The sequence below is a fragment of the Centrocercus urophasianus genome, unplaced genomic scaffold (assembly GCF_019232065.1).
Source record: "Centrocercus urophasianus isolate 14NV4802_14NV808 unplaced genomic scaffold, USGS_Curo_1.0 seq_44, whole genome shotgun sequence".
In the NCBI taxonomy this organism is placed as follows: domain Eukaryota; kingdom Metazoa; phylum Chordata; class Aves; order Galliformes; family Phasianidae; genus Centrocercus; species Centrocercus urophasianus.
This window is the reverse complement of record NW_024885022.1, coordinates 916,070-943,304: the sequence shown is the minus strand read 5'-3', so window position 1 is coordinate 943,304 and position 27,235 is coordinate 916,070. Positions and strand designations below refer to the sequence as shown.

The following is a 27,235-nucleotide window of genomic DNA, read 5'->3' as shown; positions in this document are numbered from 1 at the left end:
AATCACTTGAACAAAGCCTTTGTCTGACCTGCCTGAAACTGTACTTGCTTTATTCGAAGTCCCCATGTTCTCTGACACAGAAGTTACTACATCATTAAGCCACAAGAAAAACAGAAATCATGAGCTTTCATGTTTCTTCATCACCTATAAAATGAGCTATTTTCTACACAGAGGAAAGCAGTTCACACACACACACACACACACACACACACATAAATCCCCACCCACCCAAAAAATATTAATTTTTACATTTAACATTTTACATTTGCCCCACTATTACCATCTTGAGAGTGAAGTGCTTTGGTTTCAATTACATTTAATAGGCTGCTCTTCACCAATCAACTCTTAGTAGAGGATGCAACTAACTTACTGTTGTTCATGCTAATCATTTCTGAAGTACCTACCTGCTTTTTTTTTTTTTTTTTTTTCATACAAAACTCCTTTAAGTATTTATATAACATTAAAAGTAGACTGGATGCATGCAGATATTAAAGTAGAATCCCACTTTTTGGAATGATGATTCTGGAAGTGCAAATTAAAATCAGGTAATATAAAGTCTCTGGTTTCTCATCCTAGTTACTTAGTTGTTTCTAAGAAGAATCAGAATACGAACTGGTTTTCACAGTAAATACTCAAAAAGTAATCTGGAGAAGTCTTTAAGAACCATCTGAACATAATTTTTATTTGTGACATTACGAAATAAAACTTCATTTATGGCATGCTTAAGAAATTCTCATTTGCCTAGTGATAACACAAAACATTAGATGACAGACACAGAGCAGATCAGTTAGTTTATATATCCGTTTCTTTGGACTTCTTATTTTCTTCATTGTTTATGGCTAGGTAACTTTTAACCTGTCTGGCTGCTCCCATACAGCTGTATTAACGTACAAGCAGTCTGATCCAACTACCCAGTTTCCATTTCATTATCAGTAACTTTTCAATGGCTCCAGACCAGATTTCTGCTTTAAAAATGCTTAAAAAAAAAAAAAAAAAAAAGTCTATTTAGCATCTTTCTTTTGTGCAGCTTGTTTCTACATAACTTTACAGGCACTACACACGTAAAAAAGAACCACAACAAACTAACAGTACAAACACCCACACGCAGTATGTTCAAGTATCTAGTTCTGCACGTTTAGAAGTAGCAATGCATAAATCAAGTGTTCTTTTCATTGCTGTTCCGTTACAGTTATCTTGCAAGTTGAAAAATACTTCAGCACAGTGAATAAAGTGATTACATTACATGTTCTCATTTTGCTTTCTACATCCTATTGATTTCTAAAAGTACTGGTAAATGGGTTTAGGTTTTGGTCTATAGCAATTGTTTCCGTTACACCTAATAGCATTTCAGGATTGAGGAATGTCAATTTCTAGGATCACAAAGGTCAACTGACTAACAGAAAACAAACTCTTAAGACACAAAGACTAAGACAATGCCAGACACTCAGAAGCAGAGCTGTTCAAGTAAATCACAGTTCACCCCCCAGATGGAAGACTGTTCTACATCTCTATGGAAGTGTGTTTCGCACCAGAGCAACCCATTTTTGGAAGGAAACTTAATAATTACAGAGTTCCAAAGTGAAAAAATTCTCTTGTAAGCACAGAGTTTAGAAGTTCTTTAAAGAAGGTCTAACAATCAGTTCACAGTGGCTAATGTGGAAAAACTGTTCCTCAGCAATGAAGATACCCAAGCCTCAGCTTTGTACAGACAACAAGCTATGAATAAAAAGACACACACGCCTTCCCGCAAAACAGAGGCCTTCCAACTTTATTATTTTGCCTTTGTCTGTGTTCATTATAACTTTACATTTTCTAAAGTGTTTTGTGTACAAACTTTCCACGTATCAAGGGAAAGAATTATCTGTATTAAGATTCAATTTATTACAATATTAGGACTGCTGCATTTGCACCCATGGTATTTAAAAAATCTGTCAGACAAACCATGTAGAAATAAGTATGCAAAAACTGCAAAGAAAAACATTTAAGGAGCCAAAATTAAAAAGACCTTAGTGTGAAGTCACACAGTCTTACTTGGTTTCTACTAGGCTATTGCAGCCAAGTAGTCCTTAACCTCAGTCGGAGTTAGCCTCCTAAAACCAGCTTCATTACATATGCCAACTTCAATGTTGTCTTCTGTCATTTGCCCTTCAAAGCTCTCCTATTAAAGAAAATATACTTCAGTGAATCACTTCAATGATGTTGCAACAGCAAGATATGTATTCTTTAAACGTTTTCCTAACCTTTAATGTTAAGATAGCTGTATGAATGGCATCTTCAAGCTCCAAATCTTCATTGTATCTATAAAAAAAAAATAATCACATCTCAGTACAATCAGTACAATCACAGTACAATCCTTCTGAATCCTACTAAGTCTAGAACCTCTGAAACCCCAAACACTATTAAAACCTCCAACTATTTTTAAGAACTGCTATATTAATATTCAGAACAGTTATTAAAAAAAAATCCCTACTGCTGCTGATGCTGTGGAGAACGTTTTCACAAATATATTAAACACACTGCTTATTGCACTGGATTAATTAACCACACACACAAAAGTTAGCGCTGAGTAAAGCCGGTATCACATACATGTTAAACAAAGCAATTGGAAACATCATCAGTATTTTAAATCTTTGTACCAATCACTCAAGAGTATACTTTTTTTTCCTGACTCTTTTGCCTGAAACCTGGAAAAAGAGACAGTATTCTTTTAGACATCATTAAAATACATTTACCTTTTCTCAAGGAATGTTTTCCCATTGACATAGTTTTTTCCCATGGCTGTTGCTTTCCAAGCAAAATAAGCTCCCTGTAAAAACAACAATCTATTGTTTTTCCTAATTCAGTCAAACATTACACATTCAATTATTGGGTAACAGGTACAGAAGCCATTATGAAAATTCTGAATGTTATAACAGCATGTGAGATTGTTTTGGGCTACATTCCAACTAACTGGATGTGAAAACATTTGCTATGGAAATGTACAACACCTTTTTATTGGGCCTTGCTGATAAATTGGGCCTCCCACTACTTTGAAAAATGGATTTAGTGAGTTGTTAGCATAGTTCTGGTTTGGGATTCCTTGAGCAGAAATTCTGTTTGCCCTTGAGAATGAGCACTCAGTTCTTCCACGAGGCTCATCTGACATATAAATACCATATATACTTATAGGTATGTTAGCGTGTGTTTATGCACATGCACAAATAAATACATGTGTACCCATACATTTTCAAAGACTTGCTACAAAACAGCCAACCTGATTTATCTTAGCTACTACCAAGGTACTTGGCTTTTGGGCCTGTTCTTTCCCACAGGATAACGACAATCACACCCAATCTGCACCTCAATCAAGATGCCTCACACGAGGCAACTGTGTTCTGCTGTTACATTTGACCACTGGGTAGTGACTCTTATTTCTGAAGCTTATCGAACATCATGAGAGTAACAGATCTTTTAATTTGGTGAAAATTCTTATAACTCACACAGGCATCAACAGGTAAATTTTAGTAAAAACCCTTTTCTAACACAGCAAATAAACTCCTGCAAATTAACCTCTGCCATTAAATATGAGAGCATTTGCACTGCATTTCACAATGGAACAGACTCTGGCCTAGTTTTGCTACAGCTTAGGGAATAACTATTTGAGCTGTGCAAGCGGTCAAATATTTTCTCCTGGTACCTGCTGCAGCACACCACAATGACTCCTGTTACTACCAACCAGGTGGGAAGAGATGAAAAAGGGTGGTGACGTCCTTCAAGAACTGCTGCCATTCCTCGTGCATCCATAAATATGGAGGCACAGAATAAGCAAGCAGGTGCCACCCACTTCCCACATTTCCTTTGGCACAGTACTCCAGGCAGGCTCCCAGCATGGATCATTCTGACTTGTGAATTCTGGTAAAGGAATCTTTTCTTCTAGCTCCAGATCCTTCAAGCCACACAAAGTATTTCACGAGCACATATGAAATTTTAGATATTTTACAGAAACAGAAGAATTTACAAATATAAGATACTTACTGATGGATCTGACTGAAATAAATAGGGCCGCCCCTCATTCCAGCCACATATGAGCAGTGATACACCAAAGGGACGAACACCTCTGTACACAAAAACAACAAAACCACACAAAACAAACAAACAACTCAGAGCTGGCACGCAAAATTCATAAATTTATTTGATGAACACCAAAGCTGCACTACTTTGGATGCACTGAATTTCCCTAAAGGCCTCCTACCAGCACAGAGCTGTTATCATGAATGTTGCCTAGTCAGTCAGCCTATTCAGGATACAATGACTATCTCACCCACGCCAGGTAGCTGTCCTCCCACTTACCCACCTCCTGTGAGCATTTTCCAGTAAAAAAATCTGTGTTTTTGACATTAAAAATGAATCACCTGGTAGCTGTCATACTTTACCACTCTAACTGCCTCCAAACTTCAGAAAACCACATACCCAGACTGCGTATATTCCTGCATCACAGAAGCAATTCTTTGTACTAGTTGAGCTGTTGGAATGGGCTCATGGTAAACCAAGAAATATTGCTGGGCCAGCTTTCGTGCTCTGTGTACAAGTACTCTAAAAACAGAGACAAAATTATCCTATTAGAAATCCAACTATTTGTTACAATTTCAGCTGAAAATTCTTAAAAATTACTATTGGAAGGAATTACAATAGTTAATAGTTACAAAAGATTACACTGAGTTATATACATTATATTGAGATACCAACTCGGCACACCCTGAAGTACTTTGAAAAACAGACACTAAGATTGAATTCATTGCTCTTCATCTCACACTCATTTTTGAGATGCAATATTATTTACCAAGGTAATTAATATATTATAAAAAACCTTATAGAGAAAGAAGATCTCATATACAGTGTAACCCAACATAGTATTACACTATACATATAGAAAAGTGTATCTAAATGCAGAATTTTTTTTCAATACCTGTAATCTGGACCCATACCACTATACACTAAACCTATATGCTTGGTAATTGGCTCTACTTTATGGACACTCCTTTCATCATAAAGAATGGATTTCTGCTTCTTTTCCGTTGCCAACACCACTCCATTTGCAGCTAGAAAAAGAAAAAGTGCTGTATTAAACTACACTTATAGAAAGCAGTTGAAATACAGATTTGTAGGAAGAAAGAAATTTGCTCCTCCATTCTGAAAAAACTCTTCAAGTTCACAATCACATTAAAGAGGCACTTTGATGAATTCACCCAGCATTTCCCCAGTATTTTAAAAATAATCACGCAGCTCTCATAATCACATTCTGAATATGAAGTATATATTAATAATAGTCGAAATAACTATTTCTATACACGGAAACATATCTGGACTTATTTTCTTAAGTAACAATATTGCTTCAAACGAGAGGTGTTTGGTTCTACTGGTGGTGTTCCCAAAATTACACTAGCAACTTTCCTCTCAAATGGAGCTCCATGTTCCCCATCTTCTTTAAGACACTCAGCCTTTCACTGGTGGAGTTATGATCTGAACGAACCTTTAATCCCGACCGATGGAGCTCCTGCAGCCACTGCAGCCAAAGCATACTCAATCTGAACAAGTTTCCCAGAAGGACTGAAAATGAAAAGGCAGAAGTAAGCCTGACGTAATTTTGTTATGCTCAAATATGCATCAATCTGATGTTAACTTCCTTTTTAATCTCTTTACAGCTACTGTCTGCATACCCTAACCATAATTTAGAAAAAAAAAAAAAGAAGAATCTGAAGACTTTAAAAGAACCGGGCTGATAGCCGGTTAGATAGCCTAGAACTGCTACACCTGCCTGTAACATCAATGAAAACTAATGCTTCTTAGACAGGACTCGATCTGATTGCAGTGCAGTGCTCCAGATTTGTATCATTTAAACCAAGTTTCCCCGTCAGTGAAGGAATCTTCACAGAACATCATGAATTTCTACTAAAATAGCATTTATACATGTTTTGCAACAGATTTTGAAACAGTGAGGCTCGCTGTCAAAAGACAAGCAAAACATTACTATTCTTTTTCACTGATAGGCCAAATGACACAAGAAGTAAATCTCTCATTTCACCCTCAAGTATTCCCGCATCTGTCTTCAATGACCATTAACAAATACGCAAATAAATAATTTCCTGTACGAGATAATAAGCAAATAAATAATTTCCTGTACGAGAATCAAAACATCAGAACATCAGCAAAATAAATTAAAAGCTAACACTCGCTCAAATCAATGATTCTCAGTGCGTGGGACAAGTGAATATGGAAAAGCACTAGTAATTGTTATTGCTTTCTTGTGAACACAAACCCAAACAGTTTCACAAGTATTAGTGCTTTGGAAGGTACAAAAAGCTTGGTAACTCCTCCAGGAAAGAGCTAACGAACAACGCAGTCCTTTTAGCAACGCGGGCACCTTCAGCTGAACTCACACACTAAGAAGATGCCTCTCCCATTGCCTCACTCGCTAACTGCAGCATCACTTCAGTGACCTGCTTTGCAGTGACACAATTACAGAGCCGTGACACAATTACAGAGCACTGCTCGGACATCAGGGAGACACTTCACCAAAACCAGCAGACTCTTGCTTTCAGTTTCTCTTTTTGCACCTTCATAACGTAATATAACGCAAAACAATGCAATATAATACAACCCATCCCTTCTGCCCAGGCCCAGGTGCGCTCGCTCGCAGCTCAGTACCGCAATGACTCTGCACACTCACCGTGCCCCCCCAACCCGACGCCTCACGCACACTGTGCGCCGTCCCACCCTTCTCCCCCGAGCCCGTCCGCCGTAAACCAGTCGGACCCACGGTCCCCCGCCCCCCCGCTCGGCACCTGAAGGTGGTGAGGGAGAAGCTGTACCCCCGTTCCGCCATTTTAGCGCCTGCCCCCTGCTATTCTCGCCAGCTCTCTATGCGCAGGCGTGCTCCGCCCGATCGCCCCGCCCGCTTCCGGCGCAGGGGCACGGAGAGCGCTGATTGGCGACGAGGGAAGCGCGCCAGGGACCGCCGCCGTGCGCCGCGCACGCGAGGGGCGCGATTGGCCGGGAGACCCGCCGCGAGGCATGCCGGTACTCGGAATCTTCGACCTCCCCGCCGCTCTGGCACGCCGGTAGCCGCAAAGGGTGCTGGGAGTCGTAGTCCAGGTCTCCGTCGTCATTACGCTGTGACGCGTTCGAGGCACTCGCTTTCCCAGAATGCCGAGGGCGCCCGCGGGCGACCGCTCTCCTGCTGCCGTTCCTGCCGGCATGGCGGTCGTGGTGTTGCACTCGGTGCCGCCGATCCGCGTTCTCCTCCAGCGCTGCTGGCAGCGGCTGGAGCTCGGCCGCTGGCCGGCGGCGTGCGGGGCGCAGAGCCCGCTGTGGGGTAGGCCGAGGCAGGCGGGGCGGCGCTGGGGCCGCGTTTGCCCTCGTGCGGTCGGTGGAGGTTGGCGGTAACGAGTTCCGTTTCCCTTCAGGACTGTCGCCGGCCGTCCAGAGCCCTGCTTGTCTGCCGGAGCCCGCAGCGGGCGGCGAGGGGCCGGGCTTCCTCGGTGGCGTCCTGTGGATGGCGGCGCCGAAGAAGAGGCGCAGCATCGAGGTGAACCGCTGCAGGAGGAGGGACCCCAGCAAGCTCATAGCGGTCAAGGTGATGGCGATGCGCGGCTCACCATAGGGAACTGTGACGGTGGTCAGAGCCGCCTTGTTCTGAAAGGCAGATGAATTTCTCCGCTATTTCATTAATTGCTTCCTACTGCTTCGTCATTGCTCCTAGTTTTTTGTTTGTTTTTGCTTTAGCTCAAATTACTGAATTTCTATTTTTGACTGCCTTTCTTTTTCAGAGGAACATCGATGTTTGCCCAGAGTGTGGAAACTTGAAGCTGAAGCATGTTCTCTGTGGTTATTGTTACGCAAAAGTCAAAGCAGAGACTCAGCAGATACGGAAGGAAATAGGTAAAAAGGAAGGAGGGCCGTTTAATGCTCCTACTGTAGAGACTGTAGTGCTTTATGACGGAGAAAAGCCCACTGAAAAAGATGAAGGCAAGCGGATCATTGAGAGAGCCAGGAAGCGTCCATCTTGGTTTATTCGAAATTAACAGCGAGACAGAGCATGTTTCTCAGGAAGGTTTTCCTAGAATGTTTTCCAAGAATGTTCAGTCAACGCTGATACTGAATAAGTGTGAACCTTTGGGGTGCCTGATGAAGTCACGTTTCATGTCGTGTATTGCTTCTGTAGCATACAGTGGACAGTGCTTCTTGGTGATGTATCTATCATAGCAGTCAGCAATTAAAGAGAAGTTGGAATCAGTCTTGTTGGACATCTACATACAGTACAGTGACTACTTTGTATGTTAATGTTGTATGCTGTAAATAATTTTTTATTACTATTAACAATGGAAAAACAATCACAGGTATAAAATAAAGATTCCTAAAGAAATCTGCTTTCCAGTTTTGGCTGCTGGTTTTAGAAAAAAAAATGTTTAAAATTATTGCTGATTAGAAACAAATAATATTATTGAGGAAGGATATGGTTGTCTGATAATTTCCATTGCTCTTAATAGAATCTGCCTGGATATCTCCACAGTACTGCTGTTTGAAATCCTTGAAATCCTCAGTGATATTCCTGTTTGCGGGTGAAACAGAGGCTGCCAAGTGATGTTTGCTCTTTTTCAGTACTAGACTGAAGGTTATTCTTTCAGTTGTCAGTGTGGAAAATAATGCCCTCTGAGTGTGCTGTGGTCAGTGGAGAAACAAACTGAGATGCAGTGACTGGAACTCTGTAAGTATCAAAGCTCGTTATTTGCAGCCATTCCCATTCTGTAGTCTGGATGGTCAGTTTGTGCTTAGAAATCTGCAAAGAACAACGTACCTTCCTGAGTTGTGTCCTCTGCAGAGTGAGGGTGGCTTTTTGGTGCTGTAGTCACAGCAGCTAGCTGTGTTTTCAGGTTGGTTTTAGCCAACCTGAAGTACCCAGAAGTACCACAAGCATTAGAGATTTAAACTAGCTTCAGTTAGCTGCCTGAGCCTATGCTGTCCTGGTTTGGAGAGCTGTGATAGTGAAGAACTATTCAGTGGCTTTCTACTGTTTTACTTTTTTGTTTGTTTTGTTTTTAATTGTCTGCCTCTCTGTAGGGGCTTCCCCCAGATTGGGCAGTTGACCTAGTGCCTGATTTAATGGTTGGCAACACTATCTGGAATATGGGATTTGGAAGCAGTTGGTCTTTGAGGTCCCTTCCAACCCAAACTATGCTATGATTCTATGAAAATAAAGTAGAAGTTTTGATTTCTTCCCATTTAAATAGCTTTGATTCTTTTTTTTTTTTTTTTTTTTTTCTATCAGTACTGATGAGAAATGAAGAAAGTATAAATATTCTTTTTAAAATATTCAACAAGTTAGAGGAGTAGAACCACTGGAAAAAAAAATAGGGGATGTTCTTATTTCTCTTTTGGAATAATAGAGTAGTTATTGTTATAGAAAAAATTATTAAAACCCGGAATGTCAGCGTGGTGTTCATTTTCCAGAAAATAGAAGTCTCACATATGAAAGTCTCACATATGATTAGATGATAATAAAAGCATGCAGTAAAGAGCATCAGAAGGACTTGTGTAACATTTCAATTTGGGAATATGTTTTATAGAGCAAGTGAGTAGTGCTAAGTCTTTTTTGTCTTTTTTTTTTTTTTTTAAACTTCAGAGTTGTTAGGAAAATATCAGTGCTTGTTAACAGTTCAATCTATGTAGGTTGCCCCCAAAGTAATACCTTCTGTTTAATTCCATGGATATTACAGCAGATATAAAGATTGCAATAACTCTAGTTGATAGAGCAAATTATTAGCTACAAAGCACTTTCACCAGAGATGAACAGAAGAGTGCATGCCATGCTTGTAAAGTCTACACCAGTGGAGAAGACCCACTGTTTCACAGCTGCTGTGATGGCATCCTTTTTTGAATAATACATGAAGTATGTATACGTCCTTTTATGAATAATACATAAAGTGGGTTGAGGAATGCCTTGTTTGTAAAAGAGAATATAACCAGTAGCTCAGTACAAGCTCAAATATAGAGTAGCAGCTTGTATGAAGGTGTGGAAATACACCTAAAGCCTTAGGTCATTTCTGAGGTTCGTTCCTGACCTGGGCAGTAAAGCTGAAGGGAGCAGTAGGGTTCATCGGTTTTACAGTTTGATATTTCAGTCTATGGGCCCGTCCCGGGGCCTCAGGCTGGGGAGGGCACAAGGCATCGTAGGGCAGTGTGAGGGAACTGAGAAGGCTCAGGGAGTATCTGAGTGTTGACTAAAGCTGCCTACTGGGAGCATGGAAGATGAAACCCGACTTCTCTTACACAGTGATGGGAGAACAAGAAGTAGCAGGCCCATATTGGAACGTGAACAACTTCCAGTCAGCAAAAGGAAAAAGTATCACCATGAGGGTGCTCAGACATGGAACTAGCACCCTTCAGGCTAGAGGACTCCATCCTCCCCAGGGTATCCAGGCTTTACTGAGCTTCACTGAATCAAATCCACAGAACAATCAATCCTCTAAACATGCCATCTGCACCAGGGGCCTTCACAAAAAAAGTATGAGTCAAAGGGAGAAAAGCTATGAATTAGCTGCAAGGGAACATCTGTTCCCTTAGTCTGCTGGACAGCTTAGTATTTGCTGCTGCCTCCTGCATCTGTACAAGGCATGAAAGCCAAACACTGGAAACGTAAGAAAAAGGGGCACATTGGGATCACTTGATACTGTGTTGGCATAGGCAGGGCGAACTCACCAGAAACATGAATACAAGTGGCTTTAGTTCTTAGTGTAACAACAGTCTGTGCATTTTCTTGGCACATCATTTTTAATTTAGTTAAAAAAACACCTGACTTTCCTCTTCACCTGATGTAGGATCTGAGCACTTTCACACTGCTTGAGGTACGTAGTACCCAACTGATGGGGACAGCCACAGACACAGCTGTGTCCCTGCCCCTAAGCTTTTTTCTCAATACTCCAGAGATTGCAGAGATCAAATGTATCCAAATTTCTTATCTAGAGGCATGACTGATATCCAGCTACTCTGTGCACTGCCAGGGCACTGAAGGCTCCACCTTCAACCACTTGTGTAGCCAAGGAGAGTACAGGCTGAGCATAGCAATCCCTAATTGACCTTCTCAGCCTCAGAGTGGAAAACCCCACCACCAGATCCCAAGGACCACAAAGCCCTCCAGCAGACCCCCCCTGCTGCCCCAGTACAGCCACCCAGAGGACAGCGGGCCCTCTCCTCCCCACCCCTCTCCTTTGGGGGTCAAGGCAGAAGAGATGACACTTTGTCGTGATCCAGGGGCAGGAGTGAGGGATGAAAAATTACGGCCATGAAACTCAACAGTTTTAAATGACTGCATCTCCTTTGGCAGTGAACATTTTCGTGGTGCTTGAGGTATGTAGGGGTAAAGTGATGGGAGAACCACATACGTGGCTGTGCCCCTTTTCCCCTTGAGGATGACCCCCCATAGGATCCGAGAGATCCTCTGGATATTAGGAAAAGGTTTCTGCCAGAATTCAAGAAGTGTTTGGACAGCAGCCTCCAGAATGTGATTTGAATTTTGATTGGTCCTATGTGGAGCCAGGTGTTGGACTCAGTGATCCCTATGGGTTCCTTCAAGTCAAGATATTCTACAGGCAGGGCATCCTGGCCTGCATCAGAAATAACATGGTCAGCACCACCAGGGAAGAGATTGTCACCTTGTACATGGTACTGGTGAAGCTACATCTCAAGCGTTATGTTCAGTTTTGGGCCTCTTGCTGTAAGAAGGATCCTGAGTTGCTTGAGTTGCTTGAGCATGTGCAGAAAAGAGCAGTGAAGCTGGTAAAGGAACAGGGAAACAAATACTATGAGGAGGAAATGTTGGAAATGGAATTGGGAAGAGGAACATGAGAGAGACTCCTCACTCTCTTGATGTAGCTGAAAGGAGATTGCAGCAAGGAGACTGCTGGTCTGTTTTTTGAGGTTACAAGTAATAAGATGCTGAGGCTACAGTTTCAGACTGTGCAAGAGGAGGTTTAATTGGACTTTGGGAAGAATTTCTTCATTGGTATGGTTGTCAAGCATTGGGATGAGCTGCTCAGGGCAGTGCTAGAGTCCTCATCGCTGGAGGTATTCAAGAGATGTGTGGATGAGGCACTAAGAGACATGGCTTGTAACAGAACTTGGCAGATCAGGTTGATGGTTGGGACTTGGTGATGTAGAACTTCCCCAGCCTATGTGTTTCTATGATTCTAAGTCCACTTTTCTACCCATACCTTTGCAATGTTAATATGTTCAGGAGGTGTTCATATTTTTATCGGTGCCATATGATCAGACACCATTCTGTTCAATTATTTGGAATCAGTAGGAAATCTGTACAGCTCATGCCATTTTCAACAGTCTTTTGAATTTGTTTTTATGAGGGCTACCCAAAAGCAAAGCCTCCTGTTTTATTACATTAGCTCACGGCATGAGAGGTGGTGGTACAGCAGTTGAGGGTGAATGTTCCCACCAACATTTCATTCCATTTTGCTGTCAGTGGCAGCAGAGGGGCATGTTGACAGAATGGTGTCTGGTGTCAAGTGTGTACGAAGCAAAGGGGTGTAACTTTATGCCTCCAGGCAGAAAAAGTTGCACCCACTGACATTCATTGATGCTTGCTAAAGATGGAAACCAAACAGTGGATGTTAGCACAGTGAAATACGAATTACGTGGTCAACATTTTTTTAGCAACAGTGCTGTCTTAGCAGCTGTAAAACTGGGTCGTCTCCATTGGTGCAGATTTTTATGAGGGTGGCATGCAGTCTTCTGTCCACTGATGGGGAAAATGCATAACTGGTGGTGGGGACTATGTTGAAAAATGACATTTTGTAGCTGATAATTTGCTGTATGAAATAGTGTCTTTGTACCTGTTGCAGTTTCTGTGGAAATAAATGGGAGGCATTACTTTTGGAGCAACAGCTGCATTGTGAAGCTGTCAGCAGATGATAAAAGGTGGTTTTTTATTTTGGTTTTTTTTTTTTTTTTTTTTGGTCTGAAAATGTCATGATTATAAATAAATGTCATGATTAAATGTCGTGATACATGTTATATGTACTTATGTGTTTTTGTTGGTTTTGGTCTTCTAAGTACTGTGTGTGATGAGGATGCTATTGCAAGTGTTGGAAAGGATGAGGAAGATCAAGTAATGCCAAAAAATACAAGGGTGTAAGTTGCTAAACAGTTTAGCATTGTACTAGGATCTACATGCATAACAGTGATTTGTGGCAGTGAAGAACTGCTTGATAAACCAAGTTTCTGTTTAATTTCCCATTTAGTACTGAAATTTAATAAAAGTTAACAGAAGTTCTGTAGAAGATGCTGAAGCAGCAAGAGGCAGAAGAAGGTACACCATATACTTTAAAGCACTAGGTGGCAGAGTAGCGTAGCTTTCTGGTAGGTGGAAAAGTGGCTGGTGTGATACGATGCGAAGTCAGAGTCAAGAAATTTGCGTCTGTATGAGTAAGTGATTTGCAAATAGACCAAATTTGCCAAGAAAAATGCGATAGTTTTCACGGGACACGGGCTAATCATTTGTGATTCATTGATTTGAGTGAATTAATTGAGATCTATACTGAAAAATAATGCACTAGATTTTACATGTACCTATGAACTTCTGCTCTTTTCTGGGTGATGTATTTAAAAATTGCAATTGTACCCATCAGTTTCCCTAATAAGAAAGTGGGAAATTACAGCTGGCTTTGTAATTCTGTTCTTTTGTACTTCTTGCATATTCAGTTATGTGACATTTTATATATGCAGCTAGAAAGTCACAGAAATAATAGGGCTGATGGCATTCCAATCAATTTCAAGGTATAACAGCTTTGAATTTGTAAAGTCATAAGGATCAACTTGTAAACAGCAGATACAAAGTGGAAAGAGAGGTAAAGCTCTCCCATCTTTTAATAAATAAAGGCATGTTCTTGCTTAATCAACACCTTGACTCTGTTCCAAGTCGTAATTCAGAGGGATTGCAACAGCTTGCAACATCATCGCTGATGAAAACGCGTAGCAGGTGGTGGTGACTACGTAGGAAAGGAGTGCTTTGTAGTTGAGAATTTGCTCTATCAAATAGTGTTGTTGAAGTCTCCACAGAAATAAATAGGAGGCATTACTTCTGGAGCAGTCTCCATACTTAAGTGTTTCTCTTTTTCTGTGCAGTTCTTGAAAGGGCACAGACTACAGAAAGTGGCTCTGAAAATGGCTATTCTTTGTAGGTATGCTTTTCGCTACAAGAGAAGATAGAAATGTTCTGTTTATGCATCCTCAGTGCAGGAAACAACTTATGCATCTGTAGCAGAATAGTATGCATTAAATACGGTGTGTAGGTCATGTCAGAGGAAGAACATCCCTATTTTTGGAGCAGATATAGATTTACATCTATTCCCAGTGCATGCCAGCAGTACTTCTATTCACCGCCCCGTCACTCACACTCATCAGCTTGTCTAGCAATTTGGCTCTTTTTTTTGTTATACTCTAGAGTGTATTATGTGAAATATTTCCAGTAGAACCTCAGGATTTTGTGTATGCTCTTGGAGAGATTAATGTTTCATTTTATAATCTGAGATTAATTGTGAAATACAAATAGTGGTTCTAAAGGAGATGAAGTGTGTTAAGGCTCAAAATGGACAGACCGGTCCTGTAGGAAAAGTTCATTTGAAATATACTGAGATTTGAAGTTCCCACTCATTCGTCCCTGTGGCCCACGCCATATCATGATGTTAAAGAAGCCATGGATTTCAGCAGGATTTCTTCTGAGGGAAATCACAACTCCAAGTAACTGAGAGAGGCAGGCTCTAAAGCACCACCTGTTGTGTTATGAAGTAATTTACTGAGATCATGGAAGCGTTTCTATTGAAATCGAAGCAGTCAAAACTAAGCCTTTCATTGCCAATACCCATCTTCGTGCTCTACTTGAGCCCATGAGTCCAGTTATTTATGCTGTAGTTCTTGGGATAATATTATTCATGAATAAAGAATGTAATCCTTTAGAATCTCAGGAGAATGCTGAGATGCTTTTGTACAACACATGATAGGTTACCACAAAGATTCTATGAAAAAAAGAAGAATGGAGGAAGGAAAACAAGGGTCTACATTCAGAGTAAAGACCAAGAATGTACAGTTACTGGTGAGTGTGTAGAAGTAAGAGGCATTCTCCTGATGTGTGTGTAACAGCAAGAGCATTACAGGAGCTGGTGTAGGAAACATGCCTCTGTTGTGCAGCTGAGTGACTACCTGCAAAGTACTCATGCATGTGACACTGTAGAAACAGATCACAGTGCTGCTGAAATGGATGGGATAGCAAACAGCAGTCCTTCACCGTGCACCACTTTCATGCTAGCATTTGATGTGAATTGCATTATTCCCATTGGTTGGTTGCAAGTTGAGGTGAAAGAGAAAGTAACTTCCTCAAAATTGTCCCCTCGGTCAATGGCATAGGAAGAAACTGAAGCTACTTGCATCAGCCTGTTTTATGCTCTGCTTTGTTAACCAGTTAATTATTGTGTTAACCAATAAATAATCATTACCTGCAGTGGTGATTAGAATAGACAAGTTTGCATTTTGATAATGTAAACTGCTGGAAAGATGCTCTGTATCTAAACATTTCTTAGGATATAAGCCTATAAACTACTCTAGCCAGAGCTTTTCAGATATGCTGAAAACTGGGTTTGTTTCCAAGCGTTTCTTCCAATTTTCTCCTTTCATTTGAGAAACTGATTGAAAACAGCACAATTTTTGCAGGAAGCATACAAAGACCAGAGTCAATCACTTCTGTAGTAGAGCGTCTTACCCCACAAGAGGATCCATTCCTTTCAGTGGGATTTTATAGCAGCAGAATCTGTCACCAAGAATTCAGTGTATGATCTCTAAAAGTAAGTGTATTCCTACAGTAAAAGATTAATCTTCCACGGGTTTGACTCTCTTGGTTCAGGAATAAGATGCCTCATTTAGACAAGACATTCTATCTAATAGGAAAAAAAAATAAAAACAGCACAAGCAGTTAATTTGTTTTTGGGGGGAAGCATAAAAGATTATTTACCAGCAAAAACAGCAGTAGCAAAGTGCATATAGTTGGTCTAGACAATTTCTCAAAGACAACATTTTCCCTCTGAAGGAAGAGAATTTCTTCCTTCTTCTTTTCTTTGTGACGAAAGAGATGTACATTGCTTTCAGGCCACAAGTGTATCTGCCTCATCTTGCTGATTTGCCAGATGCTGAGATCCCTGAATCTGTTGCTTAGGTTATATCATTCAAGAGGCAATCAATTGAGAATACGTACTCTTGGTCAACAGTAATTTAATTCTTTCCACTTTATTGATGTTGTAATGACCCTGATTGTAATGACTGTATCTTCCCAAGAGCATAGATATTAGCTCTGCTAATAAGATTTGCAGGAATTTTATCTGTATCAGCATCACATGAAGAAGGTACAAAGGACTCCATCACCATCTCTGGCTGTTCTTACAGCCACGTATGGACATGGATATGGATATCTTTCCAAGGTATTGGAAACGTGATGACAAGTGATAAATATGTTTTTTTGGGGGTATTCATGAAAGGTTGGAGTTCAAATATAGAAACATAGAAGCTTCTTGCTGAACTCAAAGATACAGAGAGCATTCTCAGGTGGGTTGCTTTTTGTGCAACCTATATCTGTGTCTCAACAGGAGAGCTGATGTTAATCACTAGTAGTTCTCATTGATAGCACAAAGTGCAAGCAGCAGAAAAAGCTGTAACGTACTGTGTGTGGTACAAGTGAAACCTACTTCCACAGTAAAATCCATAATTTCAAGTCACAGAAGCTAGCATTTCTCCACTGAGTGTCTTCCCTCAAGAGGTTACTGTTAGGTCCTTAGGGAGCATGTTGTCATTAACTGGAGAAAATTGCTTCCATTTATTTGTGCCTCTTTTTCCCCTACAGAATGGGGAAAATATCAGTGTCAAGGAACCCACACACACACAAGGAGCTTTGTCAGGAACCTTTTTTCCCAAGCCATCTGTATTGTGAAGGTCGCAAGAATGCAGATATAGACATCACAGACAGAAAAGCCAGGTGCACACAGAGGTCCTCCTTGTAGGGTAACTGGATATTGTTTACAAAGCCTGTTTTCAACATTTGACATTGGTGCCCACTTCAGTTTATGAGAAAGTCTAGAGGAATCTCCTATACAGAAATAAACATGCTTAGCCTACTGCTGAGCTATGCCCATTACAGAAAGCACGTCTTCCCCTCTCTGGACTGCTCGACACAGAAACACTAGGAACTGCTCTGCATTCAGAGCATCAGAGAATAGTCATGAAAAATAATGGTTCCCCCTGACTGCTGTGAATCGAGCATGCCTCATGTGAACAGCACCAATCACATCTTGGTTTGTCTGTGTGCAATCTGTGGCAGCAAATTTGTGCCTCTGTGTGGCCTGTGTGTTTTGCTGACCGTGCTGCTCACTGTGGCTCCTGAATGCTAAGGGTCAGCTTCTGGTATACCCTGTGATCAGAGTGATCAGTTTGTTCAATCTAACCTCAGAGCCCGTGGAGGTAGAAGGTGCAGAAGAAATCCCTTGCTAAGAGCAGCTGTAAATTGCAGCATCCCTTTTCCTCTTATAAACCACCACCATTGGTGGTTGGCTTGAATTACACACGGCATAAAAGATTCATGGATGTGTGCCAAGATAGGATGAAATGCAGCAGGAAGCAGCTCTCCCTTAAAACTTTGGTACCCTTACAGGGGTGGGTGTGGAGCTGATATTTTTACATTTAAACTACCTGAAGCACACCATAGTTCTTGCATCAGTGAAACATGACAGAAGTGTGGGGGGAATGTTTGGTGGGCTAGCTTTGTTCCTGCTGCAGGAACTACTGCCTACTGTTTTCCCCGGACCTCTTGGTATTCTGTTTTCCTGGATTCCATTCATGAGGCAATTATTTCTGCAGTGATGAAATGTTTAGAAATTTGCATAATAACGTGGTCATGCTATCTTCACTGTGCTCCTTACCCTGCTGCCAAAATGTGCAGATCTTTGGCATTCCTTGTGACTTCCAAATTGAATCACTACTTTTCCCCATTTGGAATTTTACAGATATGCAAACTGTCAAACACTTCTCTTAAAAAATAACTTTTAAATTTTATAAAGACAAATTTTGTTGATACCCTCCTTCAATTTCCTGCGTATGGCCTTGAGGCTAATTTCACATTTGGTAAGCTCATGGATATAAGCAACGTACAGCTGGATAAGCTTGATTCCCTGTTTACAGCTGTCCTACAGCTGGTCGAAATACCAAGGTTAATTGTTATTCCGGATTTAGCAATACAAAAACTCACGCAGGGCAGAGGTTAAACTGTATTCTCATATTTCTTCCATTTTAGGTTTGTAATCCTGGGCTGGTACAATTTCTGATCTCATTCTGTCTTCTTCCAGTAAAGCAACAAACTGAGCCAAAGCTCAAGAACTGGTGAGCAGCTTGGTGTAAATTGTTTTTAGCATTCAGTCCCCAGGACAGTCAGTGTCAGTGGAAGTGAAGGGCTCTCTGTACCTTTTCAACAGAGTTGTGCTGACATAATGTGTATGAAGCCTTCTATCTGCAGCTGCCTCTGAAAATACTGTCTGCCACCCTCTTACTCAGTTCCCCCACCAGAAACCTTCATAGACAAAAACCATTTTTATTTTTCCAGGGTGCTGACATTGTGGAAGTCATTTAAGCAGAGATTTTTGTCAAGTGCTTTTGAGAACCCTTTTGATTTCTTCTCTCCCGTTTGCATTTTCCTTTAAAGAAAAGGACATTGTACTTCTGTGAAATTCATCTCCTTCAAAAGAATGCTTTGTGGCTGCACAGCTCCAGCGTGAACAATATCAGCACTATCAGCAGAGATGTGCTCACGCTAGGGCTAATCCTCCATTCACTTGCCAAACGATACGTGTATCAAAATTTTGCTGTTTCTGATCAGCTGGAAAAGACAGTGGCAGCACATAAATGTAGAGGTCTGACACATCACTCATTATGCTGAGACTAATATGGTTTTATATCTTATTTTAGCTACAGGGGAAGTCCCGAGACCAAAGGGGATTATCAGAAAAGCAGCAGCGTGGAGATATGTATAGAGGGGGAAGGGAAATGAACAGCTGGAGAGTGCTCAGCACTGGTACTCTACAGGGACAGCAGAGATCTCATCGTAAGTGCAGAGATCTTGAGAGCACACTGATCTCACGGGGTTTGCAGGAGAACACACACTGCTGGTTGTGGACCAGCACCGCCACCTGCACTGGCTTTTATCCCATACTGATTTGCTTCCCTTGCTGTATACCTGGCTGCAATGCTTTTGCAATTAATTTGTGTGCTAGTTTTCTTCAAGACAGCAGAAAGCTGTATCTTGTAATTAATTAGCTTTTTAGCATTGTATCAGTAGATGAGATGTTCTTTAATTAGCACACTGCATTCTTTGAGGGGTTAGATTTTTCTATTATGTATGCACACATATATTCTAAGTAGGGAAAATAGTCTTAGAATATTGAGAACTGTATTTGTCTAAACAAGTTCTCAAACAGGGAAATTAATTACTTCATTGCCTTGTTCTAAAATTTTTTGCAAGTGGGTGACCCTGTCAAAGTCAATAACCAGAAATGTGGATCAATAAGGGAAACATATAGGCACATTTTAGTAGCTGAAAGAAAGCTTCAACAAGGATAATTTTATCATTAAAAAGTGCCATTTCATGTATAGTTCCAAATCCTGTTTTCCCTCTTGTTTTCCAAGTTTTATCAGTGAAGCTGTCAGCTTTGTTTTGCTGTTCCCACATCTCTGATCCATCTGTGAGGTGTTCCATCTTCCTGTACTTTCTTCTAAGGAGCTTTCGTTTCTTCTTTAGCTGTTGTGTGAAACCCTTACCCTTGCTCCTACTTGCCCTCTTTCCTAGCTCCTGAAAACATACCTTTCCTTGCTCTTCCAAGATCTTGCCTCGCAGTGTGTTTGTGACCTGACATTTACACTCAGCACATAGAAAGTCACTAAGCCACTGTAGTATAAAAGTGCCAACACTGCTCCATAAAATTTATTGATCCCAAAGAAAGTACACAGAGGCAAGTTAATATTCATTGGTTTAATAGAGAGGTACTCATGCTACCAGGAGTGGCCAGACAGTCAGCCTCTGCCAAGTCCTCATTACCAGTGGCAGCTGGCTGGCAAGATGTCTGCACCATCCCTTAGTACCATCCCCTGTGCCTTGTATAGACAGACACCAAACAGCAGGAGACAATAAAGCACCATGTATCAGAATCAGCAAGGTCATCCACAGAAAGCAAGGAGACTTAGTTACATCTATAGAGCAGTTTCTCAGAAACAAGTTCCTTCTAGCTGCTAAAGGCAGTTTTGTGTTCCCAAGCTAACACAGCCCTTTCTCCCCAGTCACATGTCTGTTCAGGCCATGATACGTATTTTTCCACACAGCCACCCAAATGTTCTGTTCAGGGAAGGTGATGGAAAGTATAAATAAGGGGTAAAGAGACAAGAGTGAGGAGATGACATAATGAATGAATTCATCATGGGAATGAAATCTTTTGTGTTCGGAGATGTGAGATTAGGCTAAGATGGAGAATTGCTCCTGTACTTGCTGTCCTTGGTATGTGTGCCCAGTTCTTGTTTCATTCCTAGATCAATCCTCCTCACATTCTCACGTTCTGTTTTGTTTTTCACTTCTCTGCTTAACAATTTAGCTGGAAGATTAAGAACTGCTGACTGAATTACCGAAGTTGTAATCAAAGTGGCAGTAGTTAATGGGAGTCTGTGAATATTTTCATAGCAAAAAAAAAAAAAAAACAAACCAAAAACCAACAAAAACAAACCAATGAACAAACCAGGCAACTGACCAAAAAGAAAATATAAAGAAAAAATATTATGTTTTACTGTGAAATGAATGCCATAGCTAGATTAGGTTATTGCCCCAAATCTGCTCCCTTTCCTCTGCCAACCAGTTGATGCATCAGAACAGGAGTTGTGAATGCAGGTAGTAAGTCTTCATCAACACTACCAGCTGTATGAAAGGTGACCAGCTTGTGACACTACAGAGAAGAAAAGCTCCTATCTGCCATTTCTTTGTCTTCAGCAGCAGCAGGGGTGAGTTCGTATTTGAACATTTGCCCTAGGCACAGCTCAGGCATATATTGACCTATTGTACCAGAAATTTCAGCAGGCTCTGTGCTGCAAAGATTAACACAGACAGTGAAACCACTTTCCAGGTTGCCTGAGGCTCATCTAAGGTGGAGATGAGATAATGTTTTTGTCCTTCGTATAGAACAGTTCTGGGCTGTGACTTTAGTTGTGACAAAGATAGAATTCAGCTTTGTAAGATTAGGCCTAATAATGAAGAAATGTTATCTTAGGTCGGCTTTGTCTTTGAAAGAATTTGGCTAGTCTTGACTGCCTTGCTGTATCCTAAGAAGACAAAATCCAGCTGTGGAAATCAGGTTTCCCAGAGTTTTATCTAGTCTAGTAAATTCTTGCTTTAATTCTGGGATTTAATCATTCCAAAGTTGGGAGCAATGTTGTGACGAAGTTGTGATGGTGATCTCCATCCTTCAAATTATTTCTGAAATATTTATGTAGTTTAAGTTTTTTATGTCATATGTACACATTTATGTATTAATAATTAATAATTTGAAGGATAGAGATCACCATCACAACTACATAAATGTGTACATACTACATAAAAAACTTAAACTACATAAATGTGTATATTTCTGGCTTGCATCCTACATTTAATAGGAGATGACATTTCCCAGGGAATTTCCATTTTCTCCTGCATCATTTTAACCGCTTATTTAGTTTTGGTTGACTCCTTCATTTTTACATCCTTTCTTTTTCACTGGAGAGAAAGAAAGATTGTGTTAATGATGTACTGCTGGTACAGTCTTTCCTTCAGAAAACAGTGGCTTAGGGAAGAAGAACAAGGACCATTCATTCTGTCTGTGCTTGTTCCTGTGCAGCCTTCTTTTTTGCCCATGAGACGGCGTTCACCCAGCATTTGATCCTGTATCCTCGTGTGATCCCAGCCACATTCTAGTTCCTAGTCTTGTTTAATATCCAAAAAAAACCCAAACCTCCTGTGCCTGGGAGAAGCCCTAGGGAAATCTATAAACACACGAGGCAGAGGTGAAAGTATGTGTAGTTGAGAGAGTCAGAATTTAAACCAGTAAAGAAACAAATTCAAAGTCCATTAGAATGGACAGGAAAGTGTATTCAAATGCATAGGTTGCACTGCAAATTTTGATTGTGATTTCCATTTGCTTATTTAATTTTGCTGTCACCCTGTCTATTAAAACAGCTCCCTGTGTGCAGGGAGCTCTGGTCACAGCATCCACCTGGCAGAAATGTCACTTACCTGTACTCCTGTGTCCTCTCCTGCTGTGGAACTGATGCAGCTACACAGACAGAGCCATCAAGGGAATGCACAGCCATCCAGGCCTCAGGCTTCAGGGCACGCCTGAGCTTTCTGTCTAGGTCTGCTCCAGCTGGATGCATATAATCTATGGGGCCCAATGGGATTAATGCCAGGGTACTCAAAGAGCTATCTTATGTCATTGCAAGAAGTCTTTCAATTCGTTTTGAATGGTTGTGGGAATCTGGAGAGGAGCCAGTGAACTGGAAGCTGGCAAAGGTTGTCTCAGTTTTCAAGAAGGGCAAGAAAGAAGACCCCGATAATAACGCCTCACATCAGTGTCTAGTAAAATTATGGAGATCATTACAGCTTTTTCATACATAAAGGGAGCTTATAGGAAAGATGGAGAAATGCATTTCTCCAGGGCCTGTAGTGACACAGCAAGGGGGAAGGGTTTAAACTGAAGGACAAAGGTAGTGGAACAAGCTGCCCAGAAAACTGTGGACGCCCCGTAAGTGCAAACGCTCAAGGCCAGCTTGGGTGAGGGAGGGGCAGATCGGAGCATTTATGCAGGTTTCTTCCAACACAAACCATTCTATGATTCAATTAATCTAATGCAAAAAAAAAAAGACAAGCATTCCATTAAATGTGTATTCTGCTCAGTGGCCTTCCCAAAAGAGCAGAAGCAAAAGGGAGCAAAGATGCTATGAAGTAGATGAGAGGAGATGCCTGTTCTTGTTAGTCTAGGGAACAGTTTAATAGTCAGTATTATCTCCTCCATCTATGTGAGCCATGAAAGTATAACACTGGAAGCACTCTGGAAAAGGGGTTGTGTTTGGACCTCCTCATACCATAGAATCACATGCACAGCAAGCTGTCACCAGAAACACCAACACAACCAACTCAATTGTCCTTAATTCCACAACAGCCTGTTCAATTTCTTGGCACATTGTTTGCAATTTAATCACAACCTCTTTCCTATTTATCTGATAGGCTGTGAACACTTGCATGCCTCTCGGAGATACGAATGGATCAACTGATTGGAAGTGTCCATCCTCATGTCTTTGCCCCTTCCCCCTATGGATGACTGACATGGAACTCAGGGGAACAGCTGGCCAAGAGGAAGATTTCCAGCCAGAATTCAGTAAGTGTTTGGGGTGCAAGGGTCCGTGTTTTGTGGGGACAAAGAGGACATGGCTTATGATGGGATTTGGCAAATCAGGTTGTTGGTTGGACTTGGTCAACTTCAAGGGGCTGCCCAACCTATGTGATTCTACGATTCCAAGTTTGCTCTTCTGGCTGCACCTCTGCAGTGTTAATATGCTCAGGAGGTGTCCGCATTTGCATCAGTGCTTGGTTTCTTAGTTGGGATGTTGAGCTAGAGCTTAACAATATGCCAATACTAGTCTAGAGGTGTGCAGAGACACCAAAACCAGCCTGCAAGTAGTCTTACTCGTAGCAAACATCCTGCACATCTTGAGAGGCACGATGAGACAAATTCAGTGGACCTTCATTCATATCCACTTATTTTACATCATTCTTTAACCTCACATCCTGTGAACCTTCTCAGTTTCACATCCTGCCGTTTACTCAATGATCACACGGTCAGGCATCATTCTGCTCAAATATTTGGAACCAGTAGGCAATCTGAATGGCTCGTGTCACTTTCAACAGCCTCTTTAATACCTTTTCACATCTCTGTTCCTTATGTTTCCATTTGTTATGCAAAAATGATATTTCCTCCACTTTTCAAAACTCAGAATCCATAGTAGGTCTCTATCATTGATATTCACTATGGTCTTCAGGGACATGTCCTGAAAGATTTCAAAAAAAGTCTGAAAAAATGCAGATTATTTCTAAGTTCAACTAAATTAGAGCATTAGAAGACTTCAAAACTCATTTTGGAAAAAAAAAAAAGGCACCTAGGTCGATACACAAAGTAGGTTGTATGTGGCTTGCAGGGAGGTGCATAGGTATGTACTCATCTGTTAATGTGATTTTTATATGAATTATTAATTGAGGGATTTTTGAGCTACACAGGATAGAGACGTATCCAAAAGCATCTTTGGAAGTCGCAATATACACATTGTCCACCTGTTTGAGTAATTTGTTTTGGTAGAAGAACAAGCTGGTTATGATCACTCAGGGCTCTGGATTTTCATCAGTCATTAGCCCCCGTCTCTTCAGTTATGAAATGTGCAGATCTGCCTGGCAACCATATGCATTTCAATGTATTAATTGCTGCTGAGCCCTTCATATTGCTTTGCAACTGGTTCTGCTCCAGTGACAGCAGTGGCTCCACATTCAGGTGGCTTTACTTGCAGGCAGAAGGGCAGGGTAATGGAAACACTGCTAACCCTCTTGGGGTATTTTTTCCATCTTCTCATCGAAGGGAAGCCATGCATGGGATGAAGAGGAGGCTGTAGGCCCTGCAGGTCCCTGTGCCCAAGGCAAAGCCATTCTCTTCAGTAAGCAAAATGGCACCGGGGAGCCGTCCCCAGGAAAGGGACCCTCAGCTCCCCCACCCTCCCTCCTTCAGAACTGGGGCAACTCTCAGTCCATAGGTCTCAGCTCCCAGCACTGCCATGTTTTGGTCACGAGGGGATGTTGTTAGAATCACATCACCATGGCCTTCTGATGTCACAAGTCGTCTCACAGGTGTTGTTCTGAGCCCTTTAAATACTGGGAGACTCTGTGTTCAGAACTCCAGTCACTGAGTGAGAAGCGCTGGTGGTGACTTTGCCTTTGAACATCAGAGCTGTGTGCTTTTTCTGCCAAGGAGGGAGGACATATTGCACTGCTGCCGAGATGAAATGGCTGATAAGGAGGTTCCACACCGCTGCACTGATGGAGGTGGACCTTCATGAGTGATGAGGAGCCCATGAAGCTGGATGAAGAGCCAACAGAATTAGATCCAACTCCTTCAGAGCAGAACCCTTTCAAGACCCATTGCTCTGAAGAAGTGCCAGAGAAGACCCAGACCCGACCCTACCATGCCTCCAAATAACTGCTTTAATGCCAGTGTTGGACCTGCTCTTCCCTAAGTTTATAATTAGCTAGGAAAGCCTTAACTCCAGGACTACCCCACGGGCTCCCATGGGACATTCGTTTCCTGGGAATTCTTTTGGCAATCAAGCCTTTTTTTCACAATTGGACAAGAAACAACAACAACAAAAACCAAACCAAAACAATAACAACAAAACAATGCCATCAACCAGAAAAACAACAACAACAACAACAACAACAACAAACAAAAAAAACCCTAAAACTACTACAGAAAGCCATAGTCTGCATGTGGATTCCTATGCCCCCTCCTGGTTTCCCTAGTGCAGGAAAGACATTCCCATGGAGTGGTAGGATGACAAGCACCAGACCCACGCTGTAGCCCTTCTTGGCCACCTGGGCACACTGCTGACTTGCATTCAGCTGAGCACTGATCAGTGCCCCCAAATCCTTTTCCTCCACAGAGCCTTCCAGCCACCCTGGCCCAAGCCTGTAGTGTTGCATGAGGTGACTGTGACCAGAGAGCAGGACTTGACGCTTGCTCTAGTCTTGTGACTGGTGTGTCCTTATGGATGGTTCTGGGCTCTTCAGGAGAGACAGGCAGGGCAGGCAAGGTGGGAGGAAGTGCTGCGTATGAGGAAGGGACAGGGCTGTATGGGGCTTGCAATTAGGCACTACAATATACAAAAGAAGTAAAACTATCAGGTTGAGAGCCTCTGGGCAAGGATTGACAAGCAAATAAACTATATATTGTTGTGGGAGTTTACCAGCGGCCAGTTGACCATGATGATGGCACTTATTGATGAATTATTCTTTAAGAAACTAGGAGATAGCTCTAGATGAGCCATCCTTGATGCTCCAGGCATTAAATAAAACACCACACAGATGATGAAAACAGATACATGAGCTTCCTACAACACCTTAATGACAGCTTCCTAATACAGGTACTAAGGGAGCTGACTAGGAAAGGTGCCCTGCAAAATTCTTTGTTTCCCTCGTGAGTGAAGCAACTGTTGGTGGAGAAGAGAACTTAGGAGGAAAAAGAAAGTGTATGGCCACTGCAGAGGTCAGGCAAAATGAGAAGACTGCAGAGATGCTGTTCACTTCTACAGGGAGAAGAATTGTGTGGCTGTAGCTCAATTAGTGTTGAAGTTGGCTGGTAATACAGGGGATAACAAAAAGTGGTTTTAAAGTTATGTTAGCAGCAAAAGGAAATCATCCAAAAGGAAAGATTTCCCTCTTAGCCTTTTCTTCTTGCCTTGCTCAATAAATGAGAATACAGAAAAAATCCTTTTGTCTCTGCTTCCTACAGTCTTGCACTAATATTTTCAAGTCTTAGGTTTCCATTGAGATTTTGTTCTATTTTTAAAAAATTTAAAAAAAAGGAAAAACAGCCAGCCCTTTTTCCACCAACACAGGTCTCTTTTCTCTTATCCTGATTCAGTGAACTTTTCCCACAGGTGCCAGAATCATGAAAAAAATGAAAAAGTGCAAAATCAAAACAACCGAGCTGATTATATGGCTTGTATGAAAAACTGACCTTCTTTGGAAGGATGAAAGGAAGGGTAGAAACTGAGGGACAAAAAAGGCAGCCACATTAAAAAAGCATCTTTGCTCATAGGGAATTCTGCTGTCAGATTTTTAGATTTGCAAAGATATGGAAGTAATGTGGCTGCCTAAATCTCTGGTTTAATAATTTATTGTGTTGTGTTTTGAGTCGGAAAAGCTGAAATCAAGGAAAAAAAAGCAGAATAATGTGTGTGTATCTGCTAATTATGGGATTCACATGAGGCTTTCCATGATATTGCTGATATTGCTGGTGTATCCTAACAAAATACAGAGCAGAGGTGCAGAGTT

General features: G+C 41.4%; 2 protein-coding genes across 3 annotated transcripts; one reads left to right on the top strand and one right to left on the bottom strand.

Moving 5' to 3' along the window:
• Positions 1 to 655: 655 nt before the first annotated feature.
• PSMA2 (proteasome 20S subunit alpha 2) lies at positions 656 to 6,929 on the bottom strand. Of its 2 annotated transcripts, XM_042834255.1 has the most exons (9): positions 6,822 to 6,929; positions 5,510 to 5,586; positions 4,946 to 5,078; positions 4,450 to 4,572; positions 4,015 to 4,096; positions 2,733 to 2,806; positions 2,241 to 2,298; positions 2,032 to 2,158; positions 656 to 976 (listed from the first exon to the last, which is right to left on the bottom strand). In XM_042834255.1, the coding sequence occupies exons 1-8, from the start codon at positions 6,860 to 6,862 to the stop codon at positions 2,042 to 2,044; spliced, it is 705 nt and encodes a 234-aa protein (XP_042690189.1). In that variant the 5' UTR covers positions 6,863 to 6,929; the 3' UTR covers positions 656 to 976; positions 2,032 to 2,041. The 2 variants fall into 2 exon arrangements, with proteins under 2 accessions (XP_042690189.1, XP_042690188.1); XM_042834254.1 differs by lacking the exon at positions 656 to 976 and having other exon boundaries at positions 1,742 to 2,158.
• Positions 6,930 to 7,233: 304 nt separating this feature from the next.
• Positions 7,234 to 8,401, top strand: MRPL32 (mitochondrial ribosomal protein L32). Its single transcript, XM_042834217.1, has 3 exons — positions 7,234 to 7,351; positions 7,443 to 7,612; positions 7,806 to 8,401. Exons 1-3 carry the CDS (start codon positions 7,234 to 7,236, stop codon positions 8,058 to 8,060), a joined length of 543 nt encoding a protein of 180 aa, XP_042690151.1. The 3' UTR covers positions 8,061 to 8,401.
• Positions 8,402 to 27,235: the final 18,834 nt, after the last annotated feature.

Coding starts and splice junctions, on each gene's coding strand:
- PSMA2 (XM_042834255.1), bottom strand. CDS start 6,862: ATGGCGGAACGGGGGTACAGCTTCTCCCTCACCACCTTCAG. Junction 5,587..6,821: donor TTCTCCCTCACCACCTTCAG/GTGCCGAGCGGG, acceptor TTTCATTTTCAG/TCCTTCTGGGAAACTTGTTC. Junction 2,159..2,240: donor CAGCTATCTTAACATTAAAG/GTTAGGAAAACG, acceptor TTTCTTTAATAG/GAGAGCTTTGAAGGGCAAAT.
- MRPL32 (XM_042834217.1), top strand. CDS start 7,234: ATGGCGGTCGTGGTGTTGCACTCGGTGCCGCCGATCCGCGTTCTCCTC. Junction 7,352..7,442: donor GGCGCAGAGCCCGCTGTGGG/GTAGGCCGAGGC, acceptor GTTTCCCTTCAG/GACTGTCGCCGGCCGTCCAG. Junction 7,613..7,805: donor GCAAGCTCATAGCGGTCAAG/GTGATGGCGATG, acceptor TTTCTTTTTCAG/AGGAACATCGATGTTTGCCC.